A 12,629-nucleotide genomic window follows, 5' to 3' on the forward strand; every position below is an offset into this window, starting at 1 on the left:
CGTCTGCCTTCGGCTCAGGTCATGATCCCAGGGTCCTGGGATTGAGCCCCACTTCGGGCTCCCTGCTCGGCGGGAAGCCTGCTTCTCCCTCTCCCACTCCCCCTGCTTGTGTTCCCTCTCTTGCTGTGTCTCTCTCTGTCAAATAAATAAAATCTTTAAAAAAAAAAAAAAAAAAAGACTCCTAGTTCAATTCTCCATTAACTCAACAAAATTATCAAGCTATCATTTTGCATTTAATAAAGTACCACATCTAAAAATAACAATGATGGATGTAACTTAATGGGGTTGATGGTGTCAGAAAAGGCTTTTCTGAGACATTTAAACCAAAAGCTACCTGAGTTGTAGGCACTAACTTGACAAAGGTAGGGGTATTAGAAGTTCAAGGAGGTTTAGAAACAAACAAAAGGTCCATTGTGGCTAACAGTTAAGGGCCAGATCACAAATCAACTAAAACCATGTGAACATTTATCCTCAGTGATTTCCAATACCGTCTTTGGGTCAAAATGAGCTCTTAATAAACATTATATCAAGTACGTATTTTAGTTCATGCTGAAGCCAACGCAAGTCCAACTGAGAGGTGAAAACAATTCATGGACTTTGATTAGACCATAAACTATAAACCAAGGAAACAAACAGATTTCCCCTTTCTTGCCTACTCTATTGACAGAGGTCATGTTGAATCCTTGGGCTTGTTCAAGCTAAGGAGTTAAGTGTGGGAGCTAGTAATTCTTATTTGCCATAGATATTATAAATTATTCTTTTGTCATCACTGAGCTAAGATAGCAACTTAGTAACTTTTTTTGGAGTTCAAAAAAATCCCTTCAGTTAGTTTTTTAAGACTGGTATGTAAATATTAGCAGAATCTGAATTTCCTTTTTTTTTTAAGATTTTATTTATTTATTTGACAGAGAGAGCACAAGCAGGGGGAGCGACAGGCAGAGGAGAGGGAGAAGCAGACTCCCCGCTGAGCAAGGAGCTGATTCCCAGGACCGAGATCATAACGGGAGAAGAAAGCAGCCACTTAACTGACTGAGCCATCCAGGCACCCCCAGAATGTGAATTTCCTAACCATTCACAAAATATAGCAGAAGTCAAAAATCAAAATTTTCTTTTCTTACTATTAGGGCACCTGTCATGATTTTCAACATAATGCAAGTCTTAAAAATTAGAAAAGAACAAGACAGAAAAGTGGGAACCAAGGAAAATAAAAACCTGGGATATTTCCTGAAAACAGGCATATAAAAGGTCAATCAGGTGGCAGGTAGGTGGAAGAGTGCTGTGTTTATGTAAATGATCAAAAAACATTATATGACTAGAAAGTTTCAAAAGCCCTCAAAGAACATGGAAGGGGGGGAAATGTGTTCCTGAACAAAGACATACTGTCAAAAAGGGGAGTATTTCTATGTATTTTGTAATATTTCTATAGCACTGAATGTTGGCACAGTCATTTTGACCTTTACAGTAGCATAATAGTTCTTTTTCTGTACTAAATTTGACTCATATTTAAGAGGAGCAACATTGTTTAAGAAAATATCAACAGCTACAATTACCCTAAAAAGCAATACAGCTATCCTCACTATTTTCTTAGCGACATCACATTTTAACAAATTTACACGTGAAAAGTATTCAAAAACAAAAAAATTAATCTTAACTGGAGAGAAATCTGCACCTACATGTTTCCTTTCTATATAAATTGTATTTTCTCGAGATTTCGGACTCATTTTTGAATCTGCAAAGGCTTTTCATAGCTATGACCACAAAAAGGCTGACCAGATAGCATTCTGATTTAAAGCTTGTCTTAAAGCTTGCCCTACCATTTAGAAAATTTAGCCTCTCTAAACACACCAGGCACAGATTCTCCCTTGAGTGCATTACCGAATTAAGGAACAAAGTTTGTTCAACTGTGAATTACAAATTGTAAAATCCGTGCCAATTAGTATCAAGGAGTCAATTTTTTGTCTGTTAAAGAAACAAGAGAAGTAAGGTAATTAAGTACAGGGATCTGAGGTGGTACCTGCTACGCTCGCTGAAATTCAGATTACCGGGTTCCATCCCTAGTCGGACTGAACCCCTTTTAAGAAGTGGGCCTCTGGGATACATTCTGAACACGCTCGCCAGAAATTGTGAACCATGGTCCTGCAACCCACCAAACCACCTCATCCTGGAAGGTAAAATTAGTTTACTTCGACAAAGTTTTGACAAAATGTCTTGGAAAAGGCTGATTCGGGCCGGAGAGGAAATTCTAACACATCCAGATGATTGCTCCAATCTACACCAAACAGCGAGGGAGAGCGAGTAAAGAGATGAGCACAGGCTGGGCGCCGAAGCGTTTCCGCAAACGTAAATTGCCCTTTCTTCTGAGGGTAAAGAATTTGGGGTTCAGGGTCGACTTACTCAACCCTAACTGCAAAGAACCGTTCTTTCTGACTCCTCTAAGGTCTTTCCCAGGACTACACGCGGTACCGTCAGCACAGAGTCCCTCGTGAAGTCCCAAACCGGCCCGCGCTCGATGAGAATTGTGCCTGCGTGACAATCATAAACGCGCCTGCCTTAGGTCGCGCGTGCGCAGCGAAGCACTGAGCTCGCGGCAAAGTCCGTTTCCTGACTTTTGCAGGAAGCAGCGTTGCATCACTTCCGGCCTCCCTCTAGCTGCCATCTTGCGTCCCCGCGTGTGTGCTCCTAATCTCAGCTGGTCCGCCCGAGACCCCCTGAGCGCCAACCCTATTCCCCCGCGCGGTCCCATTTCCGCTCCAACAAGGTACAAAAAGGCTTTGGACGCCGGCGTGGGAGGAGGACGGGAACGGGGGCGGGAAGTGCCCGGAAGGAGCGAGACAGGGAGGGACAGGGCTGAGGAGAGGAAGGCGATGCGACGGACAGGCGTACCCACTCAGGCTGACTCTCGGGGGCGAGGTCGAGCCAGGGGCGGCTGCCCTGGGGGCGAGGCGACGCCGTCTCTTCCTCCACCTCGCGGCGGAACCCGAGGACAGGAGCCTCAGGTACCGCGAGGCTTGCGGAGAGTGGCCGGGCCGGGCCGGGCAGGCCCTGGCTAGGCCGAGGCCGGGCCAGGGCCGGGGGTGGGGGTTGCTGACCAGGCGTGGGTTAGAGCCCTTTTCTCGGGCCTGTAAGGGGGGGGGGGGGGGGGGGGGGCAGTTGTGGAGGAGGGGTAGAAAGATGGGTGTTCTTTACGCTCCCTTAAAACTGAACTTGGGAGCTTTGCGGGGTGGATTGGGGATTCAGGCCTCGGCCTGTTTAGGATATTTTTTTCTTTGCTGGTGTCTTGGGAAATAACGAGCGTGGAATGCTAGAGTGAACCAGACCTTTCCTCGCTGAGGGTTTCCTGTTTTTCTAGATGAAAGAAACTATCATGAACCAGGAGAAACTCGCCAAACTGCAAGCACAAGTGCGCATTGGTGGGAAAGTAAGTTTTAATAGTTTTTTGGGCTTTTTGAAGTTCAAAGGTTTGGGGTGGTTTTTTAGGGGGGGTGGTTTTTTGGGTTTGGTTTTTTTGGTTTTTGGATTTGCTTTTCTTGTATTGTTGGCTTGTCACTGTCTCTAGAGGGCATTTCATAGAGCTAGCAAAGCGGGGGTGGGGGAGCAGGAGGCGGGGTTAAATGATGTACAATAGAGTGTATCAGTGGGACGTGCATGTTGTAGATTAAAAGAAAAAAGTGAGTCTAGATGAAAAGAGAACTTAATAAACATTACTTCTGTGTAAATGTGTTTTCAGTGTTACAGTGTTTTAGTAGAACAAAAGTGTTTCCTGGTTTAGATAGTAAGAAAATGTGTCATTTTGGTTAGGTAATCATTGTGGACATCATACTCCTAACTTGTTTGGCCTAAGTTGTATACATTCAGTGCTTTACTTTCTTTCCTTTTTTTTTTTTTTTTTTTAAATAACTATGTTGACTCTGAACTTGAGTTTCACCTGTCTTTTGAACTGTAGTTTATAATGTAATGTAAGGTTCTGGGTAATTGTTGTACTTCATACTTAGAAGTTTGTCTCTCGTAAATTAAGACCTTTCTGTAATGCTTTCTTAAATGGAATTCAGAGTAGTTGTATATTTTCTAGGCTATTTGGAAGATACCTATGTTAGAGGTACATCACAGAATTTAAGAGCAGTGACTATGGATTTGAAAATATTACTTAAGCAGATATCTTTCAATTTTGACTTTGTTAATATGCTAAAACTGAGAGAATGAGAATGATCATAGGTTTTTAGGTAAGTTTTTGGCTAATTGGTTTTTTCTGCTGGATACTGATCTTCAAGAGTACTCTTTTTTGAACTTGGAAGTTTTCGATTGTTTTCTGAGTAAGTTATTTAAATCAGAAGTCCGCTCTAGGGCGCCTGGGTGGCTCAGTCAGTTAAGCGACTGCCTTTGGCTCAGGTCATGATCCTGGAGTCCCGGGATCGAGTCCCGCATTGGGCTCCCTGCTCGGGGAGGAGCCTGCTTCTCCCTCTGACCCTCCCCCCTCTCATGCTCTCTCTCTCTCTCTCATTCTCTCTCTCTCAAATAAAAATAAAAATCTTTAATAAAAAAAAAAAAGTCCGCTCTAGACAGAGGTCTACTTATATTTTGCATTGTGTTAGCACATTCCTAGTATTTAACAAGGTGTGGTAGCCTGTTGGAACAGAGCATGTCTTTACTTGGTAAAACTTGTAAAGCTTCCCTAGGACAAGTTTATTACCTATTAGTTTTCCCAATTTTAAGCATTTGCCTTCAAGTAGAATCTTCTGTGAAATAGCCAAAAGTTGCATGTAGGCTTAAATAATGAGATGTGCATCTGTTAAATTACTGGACTTTGTCAACAATGAATATATGGTGATCCTTTTTTCTTTCCTGAAGCTAATAGTCTTCAGGATCTGCAAATGCTCATTAACAACTAGTAGGTGTTTCTTGTTCTTAGCAATTGTTAAAAGCTAGGTGTGGCCTTCAGATCCCAGAAAAACTCATTATCCTTTGTGGTCAGTGTTTCGATATTCTTATATTGGTGTTTTTAACTATCATTTAGTACAGGTTTCACAAGAAATATTTTGAATAATGTGTTTGTGTGCTTTCTTTTGTTACTCTGATCATTAGTCTTTAGCTATTAGAAACAAATTTCTGGGCAAGGAAAGCCTAGGTTTTTTAGATTCCTAAGGCTGATGTAGGATTGAACTTCGTTTAGTTAACATAGGAAATACTAATGTCATTGTAATAGGAAATAATTTCATTTTTAAAAAACTTCTTTATTATGGAATGAAATTTAGTGAGTTAGTTTTGCCTTAGAGAAATCTGTGTTAGGTACTTTCAGGTAAATAGTATAAAAGTGCTTTATTCAGTATCTGATCAGAGCATTGATATAAATTGTATCAGTAAAAATTGAACTCTATAGATGTGAATTGTATAGAACCTATAGAAGGTGTGTCAGTTTTGTTTTTAGAATCTTATAGTAATCATTTAGAATGTCATTTAGACAGAATTCTTTGAAAACCAGACTACATGACCACATCAAAGTGATTTTTATTCTTAAAGGTTTTTTGGGGAGTTGGTAGCCAGTATTTTTTGTAGCTTTTGATACGTTATTCAGTTCAGCTATCATTTACTTAAGACTTTAACTGTGCTCAGGCCTGAGAATATGAAATTTAAGAAATTTATGGTCCCTAAGGGGACTTTAACACTAGTAGGGGAGATTTTTTTTTTTAATCTGTTTTCATAGTGTAATATACATAGTGCAGTAGAAGCATTTTTGAAATATAGAGATGGGAATGATTTTGCTTGGGGGCAGTTTATTTATTTATTTTTTTTTTTAAATTTTTTTTTTTTTTTTTTTTTTTTTATTTATTTGGGAGAGAGACAATGAGAGACAGAGAGCATGAGAGGGAGGAGGGTCAGAGGGAGAAGCAGACTCCCCGCCAAGCAGGGAGCCCGATGCGGGACTCGATCCCGGGACTCCAGGATCATGACCTGAGCCGAAGGCAGTCGCTTAACCAACTGAGCCACCCAGGTGCCCGCTTGGGGGCAGTTTATTGCAGAGTGTAGGGAAGACACAAAAGAGGTAATGGTTTGAACAGGGTTTTAAAGGACAAATAGGAATTGGTGTGTAGGTTGGGGTATATTGAAGTAGGTAAAGAGCCTTATGTATCATGTAAAGGGCTTAATCTACACATAAAAAAGTTCTTGAGAGTGTTTATTAAAGAGTGTTAAGCAGAAAATGAGTCACATTTGCCTAGTTTTGAAAGTTTATGGGATATATTTGAGAAGGGGGAGATCGGAAACTTGGTATATATGTACAAGAGGCCACAAGTTTTCCTGAAGCCTGTATTCATTCATTCAAGTTACTGAGTGCCTTCAGTGAGCCAGATACTGTTCTCAGTACTGTTCATAGTAAACAGAATGGAAGCTCTTGAGGAGGTTACGTTCTAGTGAGGGAAAACAAACAATAAAATACATTTATGATTGTTACGAAAAAAAAATAAACCTGGATAGATAGATGATGACTGTAGGAGTTGCTTTTTTACATAGCGTGGTTGGGAAAGGCCACTGATAACGGTGACATAAGAACAGAGATCTGTAGTAAGGGAGGGAACCAGTGCAGATGGTAGGGGAAGAAAGGAATAGTATGTGCAAAGGCTCTTTTTGGCCTGTTGAAGGAACTGTGAGGAGGTTTATTTGGCTAAGGATGAGAATGTGTGTGTGATAGATGTGGTCAAGAACAGCACAGTAGGGTTGGGGCAGATCATGTAGAGGCCTTCTGGGTTAAGATAAGAACTTCCAAGATTTTATTCTTAGGTATTATAAAAGTCTATATAGACTCATTTGAATGTGTCCATACACTGTCTTGCCTGTGAATATTAATGGATGTTGATTTTTCATTAATTAAAAACAGAAAAGGTTAATAGTTCTGGACATGGAACTTCTAAATGAGGGTTAATTTAGGTTGATACATGCCACCTCTGATCACTTCTAGAGCAAATAATCTAAAAAAAAAATAGGACTTTGAAGATATCATTCTTTTATATATGACAAAATTAGAAGCTTAGAAGTTAAGGATTTATAGACAAATCCTTTGTTAACCTCTTTCTGCTTCCATCATTTCCTACTTGCTGCCTAAAAGTTTGTGCTTATGGTAATTTTCTTAAACAGATCCAAAGGTCAGAAAGGAATTAGAAACTTTCCGTTTGAAAATGTCAGTTGTTATGGTCTATATATGTGTGTGTTTTCTTTTCTCCTCACTCTAGGGAACTGCTCGCCGAAAGAAGAAGGTGGTTCATAGAACGGCTACAGCAGATGATAAAAAACTTCAGTTCTCCTTAAAGAAGTTAGGGGTAAACAATATCTCCGGTATTGAAGAAGTAAGTGTCAAATTTTATTTCTTTATAAAGCAAGTTTTTGGTTGGAAAAAGCTTCAGTGGTCATGCATTATTTATTTTTTATTTATTTTTCTCCCAACAGAGAATTTCATATCCCTCTAAAACAGATTTCTATTCCGCTAGTGAATATTAGGGAGTGCTAAGTCTGAAAGAGATTAGATTGCACTTTCCATTCCAGGCAAAATATCATTTGTGCTTCACAGTGAAATAGTGGATTAGTTAGCCAGCCTTGGGCTTTTCCTTAATAGAATGTTTGGTTTTTAAAGAATTTTGGTGGGTGTTGCTAATTACTTTTTTTTTCTTTGTAGGTGAATATGTTCACAAACCAAGGAACAGTGATCCACTTTAACAACCCCAAAGTTCAGGCATCACTGGCAGCGAACACTTTCACCATTACAGGCCATGCTGAGACAAAGCAGCTGACAGAAATGCTACCCAGTATCTTAAACCAACTTGGTGCAGACAGTCTGACTAGTTTAAGAAGACTGGCTGAAGCTCTGCCCAAACAATGTGAGTTTTCTGTAGTGGTTTTGCCCAGGGTTACTGATTTATCAGGAAATTTCTAAGATCTCAAGTAGATAGGAATATCTTTAAATTTAGAAATGACAGTTTTCCTCTAAAAAGTGCCAGTTTTTACAGTGACCTTTAACCAGGTGTTCTTAGTGTGTTTAGTAAGTTAACTAGTATGCTGTGATCATTATACTTGATTCAGTGGAATGTTTTCTATCTTGCTTTGGATCAATGATTTAAAATTTTTACCTTTATCAGCTGGAAATGATAATGTTAATTTGGGGCTTTTTTGATAACTGAAAGTTTAGAATTAAAATATAAGTTGTCAAATTTTTTCAGTCATATTTACAAGTGGTATTACCAGTAATGTTTAAGAATTGGCCTGGCATTATTCGGGTCTTTTTAATTATAATACAAGGATTTTGTTCAGGGCAGAAAATCTTGTAGTTGAGTAAGTGCATTAAGAGACATAGTTACTTTATGCTGTGGTCCTCTGATTAAAATTTTGAAGAATGGCAATGTAGAAGACAGACAGACTTATTATATGGTCCGTTATTTAGTCATCCATGTTTTTCTAGGCATTCACTCTTTCTGCTTTGACATTTTATATACATACAGTTTTGGGGGTTTTTCCGTGTGTGTGTGTGTGTGTGTGTGTGTGTGTGTGTGTTTCACAGTGAGAGGCATAAGAAAATCTAGAAAGTCTTAGGCCTTCAGAGCTAAAGTAGGCTTTGGAAATACTGAAAATCTGATAGGACTAGTACTGTGAGGTCTCAACTCCCAAGTGTAGTTCACTTTCTTCTGTATTAAAAAGAAAGTTGATGCTTACCACCAATCAAAGGCACTTAATTTTTTGATCATTTTATTTTCATTTCAGTAAAGGTTTGTTAAGCATCTCCCATAAGCCATGCACAAAACAACAATATTTGAGAAAACAGTCTCTTAATTTTTGCTTCCCAAAAGAAATCTTCCCATAATTTGGTATATGGGTTTACCTCTACCCTGAGGGCACTCTATTGTTTTCATAGCACCCCAGGGCCTGTGGTAGGCCAGAGGGATTGAAAAGATGGGGATGGGATTTGTTTTGTTGGCTGTTCACAGGATTCCAGTTCATTTGTAGACCTTGGGCTACCATGTTATTATTAGTATTTAGGGATGAAATCTCAAATGTCACTGTTGTCATATGAATGTAAGTTGTAACAACACTTGACCTTTCATCTGTTCTTTTGGTTAATGTTTATTAAAGACGTAACAAACATGTAACCTATACATTTCCCTTTCACAGCTGTGGATGGAAAAGCACCACTTGCTACCGGAGAGGATGATGATGATGAAGTTCCAGGTAGGAATCTTCACTTATGGCCAACGTAGAGTATCTTAGAAGGAAGAATAACAAATCTTTATATTGTAGGAAAGCCTCCCTTGGGGGAAGTGGTAATAAGGTAAAGGACAGGAAAGGAAGACATGAACCTCGCTTAGAATGAAAATAATGCAGTGTTATTATAACTAGGAGTTATGTTTGTAGAATGGGCTTTTTCTGATTGGAAACTCCAAATATTGAACAAGCATGTATGTTGTCACATAGAATAACTGGTAGACCACTAACGACCCATTTCCTATTTAGGGATTAATAAATTGATGAGAAGGCATGGAGAAGTTCAGGTATCTTGGGATATGGTATAACCATTCTAAAATCAAAAAAACTCTTGGCAATCAGGAGGGATTTTTCTGTGTTAGCTGTTACTTGATAATTTTGTTGTAAAACATGTTTATTGAGCAGGAGAATCACTGGACTGAAATATTTCCACTTTGCATAGACAGGTGTCTTTTTGGAATCCAGGAAAGCTTCATATTGTTTGTGATGGTGTTCTTTGGTTCTGACTCCTATGTTTACTAATATATTAATATTGCTTAATTTTAATTCTTGGGGTGAAATGGAACTAGGGAGGGCATGTACATATTTTTTAAGAATAGTATTTATGTCATCAGCAGATGAATGAATTTCCCTTCTTCCCTTGTTTTAATTACATGCCAAAATGTACACTTGAAAGTGTGCCAAATGGGTAGTGGTCTCATTGAAAATAAAGTATTTAAACGTATACCCTGATTTAACTGTAGGATATATTTTGAGAGCATTTTTAATCTCTTTAGAATCTGATGATTTGTAGATTTGGGTTTTTTTCAAAATTTCTGTCTTTTTTTTCTAGATCTTGTGGAGAATTTTGATGAAGCTTCCAAGAATGAAGCAAACTGAATTGAGTCAACTTCTGAAGAACATAAAACTTGAAGAAGTTACTGGGAGCTGCTATTTTATATTATGACTGCTTTTTAAAATTTTGTTCGTGGATCTGATAAAATCTAGATCTCTAATATTTTTAAGCCCAAGCCCCTTGGACACTGCAGCTCTTTTCAGTTTTTGCTTATACACAATTCATTCTTTGCAGCTAGTTAAGCTGAAGAAGCCTGGGAATAAAGTTTGAAACAAGGTTAATAAAGTTCTTTGCCTAGGATATGGTCTTATTTTTTATTTCATTGACACTGATTTGTACACAGAAAGCAAAGTTGTTTATAGAAAGCTAATCATGGCATGTAATATGGCTGGTAATTGATGAAATTTAATTAAAGATTTTAAATGGCCATATAATATAACAAAGGTGTGGTATAAAGTTCTCATGTTTTAAAACTTGTCTCCAGCAGTCCTCAGGGCTTCAGTGATTTATGTAATGGGTATAAATTATAAAGAATGGAATATTGCTTAGTGGGTAAGCAAGAGGTTTTTTTCTCTTAATATTGTCTATATTGTAAGTATATACTAAGTGCCTTCAACATATTATTGCACTTAATTTTCTCATTTAATCCTCAGTCTATGAAGTAGGGATTTGTAGCTCCATTTTTTTTTTTTTTTTAAAGATTTTATTTTATTTATTTGACACAGAGAGAGACAGCTAGAGAGGGAACACAAGCAGGGGGAGTGGGAGAGGGAGAAGCAGGCTCCCGGCCGAGCAGAGAGCCCGATGCGGGGCTCGATCCCAGGACCCTGGGATCATGACCTGAGCCGAAGGCAGACGCTTAACGACTGAGCCACCCAGGTGTCCCTGTAGCTCCATTTTCTAGTTGTAACTCAAGGTTACCTAAAAAAAGTGGAAGTAATCTCTTAACTCTCTTCCTTGTAGGATATTCTGTAAGACACCTGAGAAAAGCTAGTGTTTGTATTGGGAATGTCACCTCATCTTAAATTTAAAATGGTAGAGGGCTACCTTTTTCTCTTTAAAAAAAAAAAATCTTAAAGTTGACATGTATACAGTTTTAAGAAATTTAACACATAGTATTTGTGCCTGCATCCCAATCAGGATACCGAACAGTTCCATCATCCCAGATATAAGGCTACTTAAAAAAAAAAAACTGTATTAGCAATCATAATGTTGAAGTAACTTAAAAATTTACAAATGGCAATTAAGATATGTGTCATCTGCATCGAGGCAAATGAGAAAGAAAATTGTCTTAGTTTCTACTTGTAGCCATAAGAATTCATTTTAAATTTACATAACAGTTTGCAAGTACTTTCTGAGGGTACTATGCAGCTTTATCTAAAGTCACTGTAAGCAAGCTACCAAAAATGAAATACTTGTATAAATAGTATTTGCACATTTTAACATTGTATTGTTTTCAAAGGATGTGTATCAGTCTTGTTAAAGTACACTGCTACAGTAACAAAGACTTCACAGTCTCAATGGTTTACAAAATTACAAAGAAAAAGTACATGTTTCCCAACTATAGTGGGTCTGGTTGGGCTCTGCTACATAATCACTCTAGGCCCCAGACTGGCAACCTCTTCCTGAAACTCTGCTTCCTGGCAGAGAGAAGAAGGTGGGTCATTTGCTGGCTTCTAAAGCTGTTAGTCACAAAGGTCACTAGTATGTAACCGACTAAGTGGAATGGCTAAAGGAAAGCAGAAGATTGGGAAGGCCTGGAGTGGGGCCTGTGGGTTTGCGTTTCTGATAAGCTCCCAGGTGATTCTGATATTGCAGGTCCACTGACCATGCATGCTTTGAGGAGATGAGATTTTAAGTTAGAGATTTCCTCAACGCATCCCAAGATACTGGGGTGAAAGTGACAGGCTGACTTGGGCATGTGAAGAATGCCACTCTTGAGTATCCTCCCAGGTGGTTGCCCAAGATCTGTATGGGAATGGGACTAGAGAAGTACAATAGATTTCCAAGCCTGTCCTACACAGGGCAACTTGCTGCTTTTAGCAGAAGCTGGCTAGGGCTAATCCTGTTCTGCCCGTATCCAGAGATTTTTCTCCCAACCTTGAGAAAAGTTTTTTTGTTGTTTCATTTTTTTTAAATGGTCTGTTGTTTGTTAGTGGCCATAGATTAATAAGGTTTTTCTTATAATACCTTCAGTATCGTGATAAGCAGGGTTATGCTACAGATGCAAATGACTTAAAATTTTAGTTGCTACAAAGATTTGTTTGACACCCTTGATGTTTGTGGTTTGCCTGTGGCTGGGATCCACTTTACTCCAAGGGTAGCATCTAATCGGAACATTGCTAGTTTCAGGACAGGGAAAAGAGGGCAAACGACCAGCTGGCTCTGCACACTTATGTTGGGAATTGATGCACATCATTAATCAAATTTCATCAGCCAGAAAAAGTCACGTACATAGTCCAGTCTGATGGCTATGAGGACTGAGGAAATCTAATACTCCCTCAGAGCAGGACAGCACATACTTTTGAACAATACTACAACCCACCATATCCTTATA

At 38.9% G+C, this 12,629-nt stretch overlaps 1 protein-coding gene across 2 annotated transcripts; it reads left to right on the top strand.

The window, feature by feature from the left end:
* The first annotated feature begins 2,621 nt into the window (after positions 1–2,621).
* Positions 2,622–10,511, top strand: BTF3 (basic transcription factor 3). 2 transcript variants are annotated; one of them, XM_035014625.1, is made up of 6 exons: positions 2,622–2,996; positions 3,350–3,418; positions 7,221–7,334; positions 7,661–7,862; positions 9,148–9,204; positions 10,070–10,511. In XM_035014625.1, exons 1-6 carry the CDS (start codon positions 2,865–2,867, stop codon positions 10,114–10,116), a joined length of 621 nt encoding a protein of 206 aa, XP_034870516.1. In that variant the 5' UTR covers positions 2,622–2,864; the 3' UTR covers positions 10,117–10,511. The 2 variants fall into 2 exon arrangements, with proteins under 2 accessions (XP_034870516.1, XP_034870517.1); XM_035014626.1 differs by having other exon boundaries at positions 2,624–2,758.
* The last annotated feature ends 2,118 nt before the right edge of the window (positions 10,512–12,629 follow it).

Source organism: Mirounga leonina, unplaced genomic scaffold, assembly GCF_011800145.1.
Source record: "Mirounga leonina isolate KUSES-001 unplaced genomic scaffold, KU_Mleo_1.0 Mir_168, whole genome shotgun sequence".
In the NCBI taxonomy this organism is placed as follows: domain Eukaryota; kingdom Metazoa; phylum Chordata; class Mammalia; order Carnivora; family Phocidae; genus Mirounga; species Mirounga leonina.

Excerpts from the sequence above, each read along its gene's own strand:
- BTF3 (XM_035014625.1), top strand. The coding sequence starts at position 2,865 with ATGCGACGGACAGGCGTACCCACTCAGGCTGACTCTCGGGGGCGAGGT. Across the intron at positions 2,997-3,349 it reads CCCGAGGACAGGAGCCTCAG|ATGAAAGAAACTATCATGAA; the intron begins GTACCGCGAGGC and ends CTGTTTTTCTAG. Across the intron at positions 9,205-10,069 it reads TGATGATGATGAAGTTCCAG|ATCTTGTGGAGAATTTTGAT; the intron begins GTAGGAATCTTC and ends TTTTTTTTCTAG.